At 52.3% G+C, this 13795-nt stretch overlaps 1 protein-coding gene and 1 pseudogene across 1 annotated transcript in view; one reads left to right on the plus strand and one right to left on the minus strand.

Moving 5' to 3' along the window:
- The window catches only part of LOC142921847 (uncharacterized), a 34165-nt gene extending 32680 nt beyond the window's left edge, over positions 1-1485 (minus strand). Inside the window, exon 1 of the mRNA XM_076063182.1 lies at positions 1374-1485. Coding sequence (XP_075919297.1) covers positions 1374-1424 — 51 coding nt within the window. The 5' untranslated portion in view covers positions 1425-1485. The remainder of the gene's footprint in view (positions 1-1373) is intronic.
- Positions 1486-4594: 3109 nt separating this feature from the next.
- Positions 4595-13795, plus strand: part of LOC142921848 (mutS protein homolog 4-like) — a 31849-nt pseudogene continuing 22648 nt past the window's right edge.

Here is a 13795-nt window from a genome sequence, read left to right on the forward strand (position 1 = left end):
TACATTATAGACTGTCAGTACACTCACCATACTTAATAACCAGGCTACAGACTACATTATAGACTGTCAGTACACTCACCATACTTAATAACCATTACTACAGTCTACATTATAGACTGTCAGTACACTCTGGTTAATAACCATTACTACAGTCTACATTATAGACTGTCAGTACACTCACCATACTTAATAACCATTACTACAGTCTACATTATAGACTGTCAGTACACTCACCATACTTAATAACCATTACTACAGTCTACATTATAGACTGTCAGTACACTCACCATACTTAATAACCAGGCTACAGTCTACATTATAGACTGTTAGTACACTCACCATACTTAATAACCATTACCACAGTCTACATTATAGACTGTCAGTACACTCACCATACTTAATAACCATTACTACAGTCTACATTATAGACTGTCAGTACACTCACCATACTTAATAACCAGGCTACAGTCTACATTATAGACTGTCAGTACACTCTGGTTAATAACCATTACTACAGTCTACATTCGTGTAGGAACAACCACAAAGCACACAGATGTAGTTTTATATCACTCCCATTGTTTCCCTCCACGATGTCTCCTTTAAGCAATAAATTACTCGCGGGGTGTAAAGAAAACAGTCATCTCGACGAATACTGGCACATCTTATGCCCCTCACGAGGTAAACTATTCACAAATTAAATCGTTTGTATTTTGTCAATGACCATAGCCTCAGCACTGCCCCATAGACTCAGCACTGTCCCATAGACTCAACACTGTGCCATAGACTCAGCACTGCCCCATAGACTCAGCACTGTCCCATAGACTCAGCACTGCACCATAGACTCAACACTGCCCATAGACTCAACACTGCACCATAAACTCAGCACTGCCCCATAGACTCAGCACTGCCCATAGACTCAGCACTGTCCCATAGACTCAGCACTGCCCCATAGACTCAGCACTGCCCCATATACTCAGCACTGCCCCATAGACTCAGCACTGCCCCATAGACTCAGCACTGCCCCATAGACTCAGCACTGCACCATAGACTCAACACTGCCCCATAGACTCAGCACTGCCCATAGACTCAACACTGCCCCATAGACTCAACACTGCACCATAGACTCAGCACTGCCCCATAGACTCAGCACTGCCCATAGACTCAACACTGCCCCATAGACTCAACACTGCACCATAGACTCAACACTGCCCCATAGACTCAGCACTGCCCCATAGACTCAGCACTGCCCATAGACTCAACACTGCCCCATAGATTCAGCACCGCCCCATAGACCCAACACTGCCCATAAATTCAACAGTGCATATTTAAACTATCTGCGAATCACGGGCTGGACATTTGAGGCCACTTTTTACCTCATGTTTTCCCTCACGAGAGGCGATCTCGCACCCCTGGGGGGTCGTCATCGTCGTTAATTTCTGCTCCGAAAAAAATCAAATCCGCACCTCACGACTCTCAAAATGGCGCCTGGCCGAGGAGGAGCCTCAAAAATTTTGCGGGAAAAAAAAAATCCCGCGTCACGTGGCTAGGGAGGAACCAAATCTGATTGGCTCCAAGTCGCCGCTTGGACCAATCAGAGAGCTCCAAGCGCCTCGCCTCACAGCAGCTCCGCTCCTGCACTGACAGATCACTGCAGAAGGTCTCTCGTCTGTAGTTGAATAGTGTAATAGTGTGTGTATCTGTGTGTCTGTGTGTATGTGTATTTATCTCTGTGTGTGTATGTGTATCTGTGTGTATGTGTGTGTATCTGTGTGTATGTGAGTATGTATCTGTGTATGTCTCTGTGTGTCTCCGTGTGTGTCCGTGTGTGTACGTGTGTGTGTCTCTGTGTGTGGTGTGTGTCTCTGTGTGTGTACGTGTGTGTCTCTGTGTGTGTGTCTCTGTGTGTGGTGTGTGTCTCTGTGTGTGATGTGTGTGTGTGTCTCCGTGTGTGTCTCTGTGTGTGTCTCTGTGTGTGTCTCTGTGTGTGGTGTGTGTCTCTGTGTGTGTGTCTCTGTGTGTGTCTCTGTGTGTGATGTGTGTGTCTCCGTGTGTGATGTGTGTGTCTCTGTGTGTGTGTCTCTGGGTGTGTCTCTGTGTGTGATGTGTGTGTGTCTCTGTGTGTGATGTGTGTGTCTCTGTGTGTGTGTCTGTGTGTGTGTATGTGGGGAGCGGTAGTGTAGTGATTAGCGCTACGCCGCGCTACGATTCTCTGAACCGGTCCTGGGCCTCCCCTAGGTCGACTCAGCCTCAAATGAGTACCTGGTGTGGTGGTGTGTAGTAAACATCACCACTGGGGGAGACAAAGGCGGTCGGGCGTGGTACTGGCCACCCACCCCCTTGTGTACCACAGTGCCGGCCCTTATAGGTGCTGCTACTCTCTTACAGCACTTGCCCCTACAGATTGTTAAGGCTGTACGGGGGATCTTTGTGTGTGATGTCTGTGTGTGTCTTGTGTGTGTGTGATGTCTGTGTGTGTGTGATGTCTGTGTGTGTGTGATGTGTGTGTGATGTCTGTGTGTGTGATGTCTGTGTGTGTGTGATGTCTGTGTGTGTGTGTGATGTCTGTGTGTGATGTCTGTGTGTGTGTCGTGTGTGTGTGATGTCTTTGTATGTGTGATGTCTGTGTGTGTCTTGTGTGTGTGTTGTGTGTGTGATGTCTGTGTGTGTCTTGTGTGTGTGTGATGGCTGTGTGTGTGATGGCTGTGTGTGTGTGATGTCTGTGTGTGTCTTGTGTGTGTGTGATGGCTGTGTGTATGTGATGTCTGTGTGTGTCTTGTGTGTGTCTGTGTGTGTGTGATGTCTGTGTGTATGATGTGTGTGTGATGTCTGTGTGTGTCTTGTGTGATGTCTGTGTGTGTGTCTGTGTGTCTTGTGTGTGTGATGTCTGTGTGTGTGATGTCTGTGTGTGTGTCTTGTGTGTTTGTGATGTCTGTGTGTGTCTTGTGTGTGTGATGGCTGTGTGCGTGTGATGTCTGTGTGTGTCTTGTGTGTGTGATGTGTGTGTGATGTCTGTGTGAGTCTTTTGTGTGTGTGTGTGATGTCTGTGTGTGTATTGTGTGTGTGTGTGATGGCTGTGTGTGTTATGTCTGTGTGTGTCTTGTGTGTGTCTGTGTGTGTGATGTCTGTGTGTGTCTTGTGTGATGTGTGTGTGATGTCTGTGTGTGTGTGATGTCTGTGTGTGTGTCGTGTGTGTGTGATGTCTGTGTGTGTGTGTGATGTCTGTGTGTGATGTCTGTGTGTGTCGTGTGTGTGTCTTGTGTGTGTGTGTGTGATGGCTGTGTGTGCGTGATGTCTGTGTGTGTCTTGTGTGTGTGTGTGATGGCTGTGTGTGTGTGATGTCTGTGTGTGTCTTATGTGTGTCTTGTGTGTGTGTGTGTGATGGCTGTGTGTGTGTGATGTCTGTGTGTGTCTTGTGTGTGTGTGATGGCTGTGTGTATGTGATGTCTGTGTGTGTCTTGTGTGTGTCTGTGTGTGTGTGATGTCTGTGTGTATGATGTGTGTGTGATGTCTGTGTGTGTCTTGTGTGATGTCTGTGTGTGTGTCTGTGTGTCTTGTGTGTGTGATGTCTGTGTGTGTGTCTTGTGTGTTTGTGATGTCTGTGTGTGTCTTGTGTGTGTGATGGCTGTGTGCGTGTGATGTCTGTGTGTGTCTTGTGTGTGTGATGTGTGTGTGATGTCTGTGTGAGTCTTTTGTGTGTGTGTGTGTGATGGCTGTGTGTGTATTGTGTGTGTGTGTGATGGCTGTGTGTGTGTGATGTCTGTGTGTGTCTTGTGTGTGTCTGTGTGTGTGATGTCTGTGTGTGTCTTGTGTGATGTGTGTGTGATGTCTGTGTGTGTGTGATGTCTGTGTGTGTGTCGTGTGTGTGTGATGTCTGTGTGTGTGTGTGTGATGTCTGTGTGTGATGTCTGTGTGTGTCGTGTGTGTGTGATGTCTTTGTGTGTGTGATGTCTGTGTGTGTCTTGTATGTGTGTTGTGTGTGTGATGTCTGTGTGTGTCTTGTGTGTGTGTGTGATGGCTGTGTGTGTGTGATGTCTGTGTGTGTCTTATGTGTGTCTGTGTGTGTGTGATGTGTGTGTGATGTCTGTGTGTGTCTTGTGCGTGTGTGTGTGTGATGGCTGTGTGTGTGTGATGTCTGTGTGTGTCTTGTGTGTGTCTGTGTGTGTGTGATGTGTGTGTGATGTCTGTGTGTGTCTTGTGTGTGTGTGATGGCTGTGTGTATGTGATGTCTGTGTGTGTCTTGTGTGTGTCTGTGTGTGTGTGATGTCTGTGTGTATGATGTGTGTGTGATGTCTGTGTGTGTCTTGTGTGATGTCTGTGTGTGTGATGTCTGTGTGTGTGATGTCTGTGTGTGTGATGTCTGTGTGTGTCTTGTGTGTTTGTGATGTCTGTGTGTGTCTTGTGTGTGTGTGTGTGTGATGGCTGTGTGCGTGTGATGTCTGTGTGTGTCTTGTGTGTGTGATGTGTGTGTGATGTCTGTGTGAGTCTTTTGTGATGTGTGTGTGATGTCTGTGTGTGTCTTGTGTGTGTGTGTGTGATGGCTGTGTGTGTGTGATGTCTGTGTGTGTCTTGTGTGTGTCTGTGTGTGTGTGATGTGTGTGTGTGTGATGGCTGTGTGTGTCTTGTGTGTGTGTGATGGCTGTGTGTATGTGATGTCTGTGTGTGTCTTGTGTGTGTCTGTGTGTGATGTCTGTGTGTATGATGTGTGTGTGATGTGTGTGTGTCTTGTGTGATGTCTGTGTGTGTGTGTGTCTTGTGTGTGTGATGTCTGTGTGTGTGATGTCTGTGTGTGTGTCTTGTGTGTGTGTGTCTTGTGTGTTTGTGATGTCTGTGTGTGTCTTGTGTGTGTGTGTGATGGCTGTGTGCGTGTGATGTCTGTGTGTGTCTTGTGTGTGTCTGTGTGTGTGTGATGTCTGTGTGTGTCTTGTGTGATGTGTGTGTGTGATGTCTGTGTGTGTGTCTTGTGTGTGTGATGTCTGTGTGTGTCTTGTGTGTGTGTGTGATGTCTGTGTGTGTCTTGTGTGTGTGTGTGATGTCTGTGTGTGTGTCTGACAGGTGATCCGCTCTTTTGAAATCGGATGAGGTAATCTCGCAGATCCTCATCGTTTGAGCAGCGTTAAGCCCCTCGCACAGATTTGAATATTCCCCAAGCTTCCTAATCACTGCCAGGCTCAGACGTTAACATCTCCTAGCCACCGTGATGATGATGGTGGTGGTGGAACCCACGACCTCCTGCTGTATACCAGGCGAGGTAGTTAACATCACCTAGCCACCGTGATGATGATGATGGTGGTGGTGGAACCCACGACCTGCTGTATACCAGGTGAGGTAGTCAACATCTCCTAGCCACCGTGATGATGATGTTGGTGGTGGAACCCACGACCTCCTGCTGTATACCAGGCGAGGTAGTCAACATCTCCTAGCCACCGTGATGATGATGATGGTGGAACCCACAACCTCCTGCTGTATACCAGGCGAGGTAGTCAACATCTCCTAGCCACCGTGATGATGATGGTGGTGGAACACACGACGTCTTGCTGTATACCAGGTGAGGTAGTCAACATCTCGCTCACCCCCAGGCTTGGTTGCAGGATGTCCACGAAGGGTCCCAAGTACTCGTTTGGCCTACTGCTGGATTCTCCTCCCCGGCGCACAAAGACCAGAGCCAAGCTACACAGCACCACCACCTCCTCCGCCTCCTCGTCTTTGCTCAGCTCCACGCCCGCGGCACGCCACTCCAGGATGCAAGGTCGGAGAGAGTGCAGGAGGGCAATCAGCGGCGGAGCCAGGGGGCGGGGGGGGTGACAGGGTTAGACAATTGTCACCCCTGAAAAAAAATCGAAAAATCTGAAACATTGTGCGTGTAAGTGCACGACACTTGGTCTGGCGGACTTCGTGTAACTGCACCGTCAGAGCGTGTCGCCAAACCGATGGCGTCTGGTTCAACAAGCCTGACTCTCTAATCATCTTCTTTGGTTCTTTCGGTAAAGTCACCACCACGTAGAATGAGAATAAAATAATAAAATAAAACAATAAAATTCTCACGACATTTCGGCCGCAACGCAGGTGGCCTTCTTCAGGCCACCTGTCGTCCAAACAGGTCTGTCCCTTTAAACCTGAAGAAAGCCACTTGTGTTGTGGCCGAAACTTCGTGAGAATTTTATTGTTTTATTATTTTATTCTCATTCTACGTGGTGACTTTACCGCAAGAACCAAAGAAGATGAATCCTTGCAGTCACGAAAGCTTTAAATCGAAATCTCTAATCATTTTTGAAGTTAACATTTGTTGAATGTCACCCCGGGCTGAAAATCCTGGCTCCGCCCCTGAGGGGGATGACGCCTCTCCGCGGATTATTTTGATGTTGACGGATTACCGTACTTTGGATCCTCTTGCTCCTTATCCTTTGGTTCTTTCGGTGAGGTCACGTGGACTGCTCCTACGTCAGCTCCTACGTCGGCGGTCCACCTTCTGTGTTCGTTTCACACCTGGTGACGGTTGCTTGTGTCGCGATCCAAACGTCGTGATCCATTAAAATGTTTTCGTACCTACGTGAGTTTTTGCCGAAATAACTCAACAACACGAATTCCTGCGGTCACGGCAGTTTTAAGGAACAGATTGCATCTCGCTGCTCTCTGCTCCCTGCGGAGCGTTAAGGCCCCAACAAGCCCACGGCTTTCCATTCCGGGCACCGTTCTGTGATATTGCGTCGAGCGAATGTGTGGCCCTACGCAGCCTCTCCACCCCCCCCCCCCCCTTTCAAAAATCAGCTCGCACCCTCCGCTAGGGTCTTGTCAAAGGGGAGCACCGTTAATCCTGCCGAACAGGATTTTTGCAGAAGACCTCGCTGGGGTTGGTGGGTGGGAGACGAGAGGGAGGCGTCGTTCCTCGCCAGCTGTCGAAGTATGCAAGCTCTCTCGCTTCTGTTTTTGGTGAAGCCTCTCTCTTGAACGATGTCGGTCTTCTGGTGCCCGCGTCCACTGGGGACGCCATCGCACTCCCCACGTGCCACGTTAGAACAGGGCCGAGAGCGTGAGAAGCCTCAAAGAAAACGGATCGCTTTAATTAAGTCTCCGTCCGCCGCCCCCCCGTTTCTCTTGTTCCCAGAGTCGGGTTGGGCCGACCGGAGCGGCAACGCCGACACCGCCACAACCACCAGCGGCGGCGGCAGGGCCCGCGGCGGCGGTGGTGGCGGTGGCGGCTGCGGTGATGCTCCCACCGTGGTGATGCCAGGCTTCTCCTCCTGGGCCCCGCGGGTGCCCCTCCCCGCTTCCCGGTTCCGTGCAGCGCCGGGCAGCTCGCGGCGGCAACGCCAGAGGCATGCGCCCGGCAGCAGCAGCAGGGCCACCACGTCCACCGGTAGACTCACACAGAGTCCCGTAGACTCACACAGAGACCCGTAGACTCACACAGAGACCCGTAAACTCACACAGAGACCCATAGACTCACACAGAGACCCATAGACTCACCACCCTTCATAGACTCACACAGAGACCCGTAGACTCGCACAGAGACCCATAGACTCACACAGAGACCCATAGACTCACACAGAAACCCATAGACTCACACAGAGACCTGTAGACTCACACAGAGACCCATAGACTCACACAGAAACCCATAGACTCACACAGAGACCCACAGACTCACACAGAAACCCATAGACTCACCACCCTTCATAGACTCACACAGAGACCCGTAGACTCGCACAGAGACCCATAGACTCACACAGAGACACATAGACTCACACAGAGACCCGTAAACTCACACAGAGACCCATATACTCACACAGAGACCCATAGACTCACCACCCTTCATAGACTCACACAGAGACCCGTAGACTCGCACAGAGACCCATAGACTCACACAGAGACACATAGACTCACACAGAGACCCGTAAACTCACACAGAGACCCATAGACTCACACAGAGACCCATAGACTCACCACCCTTCATAGACTCACACAGAGACCCGTAGACTCACACAGAGACCCATAGACTCACACAGAGACCCGTAGACTCACACAGAGACCCATAGACTCACACAGAGACCCGTAGACTCACACAGAGACCCATAGACTCACACAGAGACCCGTAGAATCACACAGAGACCCATAGACTCACACAGAGACCCATAGACTGACACAAAAACCCATAGACTCAGACAGAGACCCGTAGACTCACACACAGAGACCCATAGACTCACACAGAGACCCGTAGACTCACACACAGAGCCCCGTAGACTCACACAGAGACCCGTAGACTCACACAGAGACCCATAGACTCACACAGAGACCCGTAGACTCACACACAGAGCCCCGTAGACTCACACAGAGACCCGTAGACTCACACAGAGACCCGTAGACTCACCACCGTTCATCGACTCACGACAGGAGGCAGCACCCCGTCTCTCTTGTGGCCCCGCAGCGACCTCGTTCTCCACGACTGACGACGCCGACGCCGGCGACGACGACGAGGAGGAGGAGGTGGAGGCGAGGTCGGTGGTGGTGGCGTTGGCAGAGGGCCGAGGTATCGCTCGGGGCGAGGTCGGCCTGGCCAGCATCGACCTGCGCTGCCCCGAGCTGGTCCTGTGTCAGTTCCCCGACAGCCAGCCCTACGTCAAGGTCAGCCTCCTTCTCTCTCCGTGCATGAACATAAAGGGCCCCCCCCCCCCGTGCAGTGCGTGTTATGAAGCGGGCCCTGAATTAAAAACTAAAACACGCACATTCTTCACCTGTGCGGTATAGCGATTGTCATTTTTGTCACTTGCCGTACGGCCGGATAATGCGACGCATTTCTAACCTAAGTTTGCTTGTGGCTGTGGTTGTTTTGATTTAAAGCTTTCGTGACTGCAGTAATTAATATTCCTAGCTCTTTCGGTAAAGTCGCGTTGAAGGGAAACAATAAAATAATAAAATATATATAAAACAATAAAAATTCTCACGACGTTTCGACCATAACACAAACAGTCGTCATCAGGTGTGTCGGTTTGCATTTATGTATTTATTTTTAAAGGGTGCATTTATTTATTTATAAAACGTTAGCACCACGGGCAGCGATTTGACAGTTTATTTAGAAGGACGAGTCCATCTATGTTCTGAAAAGAGGAGGGGGGAGACGAAAAATTAATGTATGCTGTCTAAATGCCACCGTAAGCGTGAACAATCAATTAAGACCTGAAATGGTTTATCAAATCCTTCCAATGATTGCTAAGCCAGAATCCATCTTCTCGGTTTAAATTGTCTCTGTGCTTATTATTTTATTATTTCCCTTTAACGTGACTTTACCGAAAGAGCTAAGAATATGAACCACTGCAGTCACGGAAGCTTTAAGTCAAAATTTGATGCTTTTCTTGCTCGTGTTTTTGTTGGTTTGTTGCGGTTGCACTCCGATTCAAGAGCCGGATGGCTCACAGGACTATACCCAAAATAAACTGAAAACTGAAACTGAACCTTCAACACACTCGGCCGTTCGTAAAAGCTGAAGGGCGGTTTCGTACTCTGGTAAGAGAGCGGAATCACCGAACCGGAATTGATCGCTTGAAAGCGTTTAGCGCAGGGCCCTTGAAAGTGCGGGGCCCCGTAGCCACGTAAGTAGCTACGTGCCAATGTGTGCGTGTCGTTATTCTGACGGTATGCAGTATATATACATTGACAGGTTAGGTTAGTCTTAAACTATTAAACACTAGTTTTTTTTATTTTATCTTACCTCATGCACCTAGCTTGGCACAGCAGTCAACCCACTGCACCTGTGTCTGTCCCGTGACCTCCTCCTGGTGCACCTAGCCTGGCACAGCAGTCAACCCACTGCACCTGGGTCTGTCCCGTTACCTCCTCCTGGTGCACCTAGCCTGGCACAGCAGTCAACCCACTGCACCTGGGTCTGTCCCGTGACCTCCTCCTGGTGCACCTAGCCTGGCACAGGAGTCAACGCACTGCACCTGGGTCTGTCCCGTGAGCTCCTCCTGGTGCACCTAGCCTGGCACAGCAGTCAACCCACTGCACCTGGGTCTGTCCCGTGACCTCCTCCTGGTGCACCTAGCCTGGCACAGCAGTCAACCCACTGCACCTGGGTCTGTCCCGTGACCTCCTCCTGGTGCACCTAGCCTGGCACAGCAGTCAACCCACTGCACCTGGGTCTGTCCCGTGACCTCCTCCTGGTGCACCTAGCCTGGCACAGGAGTCAACGCACTGCACCTGGGTCTGTCCCGTGAGCTCCTCCTGGTGCACCTAGCCTGGCACAGCAGTCAATCCACTGCACCTGGGTCTGTCCCGTGACCTCCTGCTGGTGCACCTAGCCTGGCACAGGAGTCAACGCACTGCACCTGGATCTGTCCCGTGACCTCCTCCTGGTGCACCTAGCCTGGCACAGGAGTCAACGCACTGCACCTGGGTCTGTCCCGTGACCTCCTCCTGGTGCACCTAGCCTGGCACAGCAGTCAACCCACTGCACCTGGGTCTGTCCCGTGACCTCCTCCTGGTGCACCTAGCCTGGCACAGCAGTCAACCCACTGCACCTGGGCCTGTCCCGTGACCTCCTCCTGGTGCACCTAGCCTGGCACAGCAGTCAACCCACTGCACCTGGGCCTGCCCCGTGACCTCCTCCTGGTGCACCTAGCCTGGCACAGCAGTCAACCCACTGCACCTGGGTCTGTCCCGTGACCTCCTCCTGGCGCACCTAGCCTGGCACAGCAGTCAACCCACTGCACCTGGGTCTGTCCCGTGACTTCCTCCTGCTGCACCTCAGCCTGTTGTTCTCGTTGCTGGCGCTGCTGCTGCTGCTGCTTGTTCAGGCGATCACCAAGCTGCAGGTGCTACGCCCACTGGAGGTGGTGATGCCCCACACGGCCTGCAACCCAAACGCCAGCAAAATGTTCACCCTGCTGAGGGACTACTTCCCTGTGAGCACGCACGGACGGCATCGCCACTACTCACCACGCGGAGACTCCTAGACTCATCACACAGAGACTCCTAGACTCATCAGACAGAGAGCCATAGACTCATCACACAGAGACCCATAGACTCATCACACAGAGAGCCATAGACTCATCACACAGAGAGCCATAGACTCATCACACAGAGACCCATAGACTCATCACACAGAGACCCATAGACTCATCACACAGAGACCTATAGACTCAGCACACGGAGACTCCTAGACTCATCACGCAGAGACCCATAGACTCATCACATACAGACCCATAGACTCATCACACAGAGACCCATAGACTCATCACACAGAGAGCCATAGACTCACCACACAGAGACCCATAGACTCACCACACAGAGACCCATAGACTCATCACGCAGAGACCCATAGACTCATCACACAGAGAGCCATAGACTCACCACACAGAGACCCATAGACTCACCACACAGAGACCCATAGACTCATCCTGCAGAGACCCATAGACTCATCACAAAGAGACCTATAGACTCATCACACAGAGACCCATAGACTCATCACACAGAGAGCCATAGACTCATCACACAGAGACTCCTAGACTCACCACACAGAGACCCATAGACTCACCACACAGAGACCCATAGACTCACCACATAGAGTCCCATAGACTCACCACGCAGAGACCCATAGACTCATCACATACAGACCCATAGACTCACCACACAGAGACCCACAGACGCATCACACAGAGACCCATAGACTCACCACGCAGAGACCCATAGACTCATCACATACAGACCTATAGACTCACCACACAGAGACCCACAGACCACACAGAGACCTATAGACTCATCACGCAGAGACCCATAGACTCATCACGCAGAGACCCATAGACTCATCACACAGAGACCCATAGACTCATCACACAGAGACCCACAGACTCACCACACAGAGACCCATAGACTCACCACACAGAGACCGATAGACTCATCACACAGAGACCCACAGACGCACCACAGTGGGTGCTGCCACCTCGTGGTGAGTGCGTGTGCAGGAGGCCCACGTGACCACGGTGCTGAGGAAATACTTCAACGAGGAGCGGGGCATGGACGCCGTGCGAAGGCTCTGCGTGCCCCACATGGCCACCGTGCTCATGGACGTGCAGGGGAAGTGAGTGGGTGTGTGTGGGTGAGTGTGTGGGTGTGTGTGGGTGAGTGGGTGGGTGAGTGAGTGTGTGGGTCTATGGGTGTGTGTGTGGGTGGGTGAGTGGGTGGGTGAGTGGGTGAGTGAGTGTGTGGGTGAGTGTGTGGGTATGTGGGTGAGTGGGTGAGTTTGTGGGTGATTGTGTGGGTGAGTGTGTGGGTGAGTGTGTGGGTGAGTGTGTGGGTGAGTGTGTGGGTCTATGGGTGAGTGTGTGGGTGAGTGGGTGAGGAGCTCACCGGTGAGCTCCTCCGGCAGGTAAGGCTGCGTTGGCTGGGCCATGTAGCCCGCATGCCCAGCCACCGCATGCCCAAACAGCTTTTGTTCGGCCGCATCGAGGGGGCTAAACGGGCACGGTACGGGCTAGAGAAGAGATGGAGTGGTTAGGGTTAGGGTTACCCACTCACTCACCCACCCACCCATCCACTCACCCATCCACTCATCCACCCACTCACCCATCCACTCACCCACCCCCCTCTCACCCTCCCACTCACCCTCGCCCCTGCCCACCACCCCCAGATACTACTGCCTGGCTTCGCTGGCGGCGCTGCTGCAGTATGTGGAGTTCATCCAGGGCGTGGTGCTCGCCCCGGCCTCCGTGCGCGTCTCCTTCTGCGGCAGTGAGCGCACCGCCATGATCGACGGCACCACGGCCGCCAACCTGGAGCTGCTGCGCAACTCCCACGACCCTCGGTAGACGATGCCTCCTCCTCCTCCTCCCTCGCTAGCGGGGATAGCCACTCCCCCTTCTGTGTGTTGGTGTGTGTGTGTTGGTGTGTGTGGTGTGTGTGTGTGGGTGTTGGTGTGGTGTGGGTGTGTGGGTGTGTGGGTGTGTGTGGTGTGTGTGGTTGTGTGTGGAGCCAGGAGATTGAATATCTACCCTCGGGGCTCCTCCAGAAACAACGAAAAACCACTACGGGTGGCCACGTGGAATGTTCGAACGCTCACTGCGGAGGAGAGCCTGCCACTCCTCTGTCGGGAGCTGGACCGGTACCGCCTGGATCTATGTGGCATTTAGGAGGTCCGGTGGACCGGCTCTGGCTCCTGCCACTATGAGGGGTGGACAGTCCTCTACTCGGGGCAGCAAACTGCCAAACAACAGGGAGTGGTTCTTCTTTTGAACAAAAGAATGAAGGGGGCGTGGGAGCGTGGCGGTGAGGTGTGGGAAGCTGTAAGCCCCAGGCTACTTTGGGCTCGCCTTCCCATCAACCCGAGGCGAGGAATGGTGGTCGTGGTTACTTATGCCCCCACCGAAGATGAACATCCGTGGAGGGATGCAGGCAAAGCCGATGAGTCAGATGCCTTCTATGACCTCCTGTCACAGGTGCTGGCTAAAGTGGCCCCTCGGGATAGAGTGGCCCCTCGGATAGGTCATGCAACCCGCATGCCCAGCCACCGCATGCCGAAACAGCTTTTGTTCGGCCGGATTGAGGGGGCTAAATGGGTGCGGCACGGGCTAGAGAAGAGATGGAGTGATGTGGTACAGGAGGACGTGGAGCTGAGTGGACTTGCCGATGACTGGTACCAGCGGTGTCAAGATCGGCCTCTGTGTAGGAGGCTCGTGAAGGACGCTACTGGGCAGTTGGAGGCAGTCGGCCTCCAACAACAACGGAGGGCGGAGGAGCGACGCTCACAACAACGAGCGGAGCGCCGGGTGGCTAAAGCACAGCAGGTTGCCACAGTAGGGGGCACAGGTGG

This window comes from Petromyzon marinus, unplaced genomic scaffold, assembly GCF_048934315.1.
Source record: "Petromyzon marinus isolate PM22_M1 ecotype Great Lakes invasive population unplaced genomic scaffold, UKy_Petmar_22M1.pri1.0 PM_G_Scaffold_9, whole genome shotgun sequence".
NCBI classification, from domain to species: domain Eukaryota; kingdom Metazoa; phylum Chordata; class Hyperoartia; order Petromyzontiformes; family Petromyzontidae; genus Petromyzon; species Petromyzon marinus.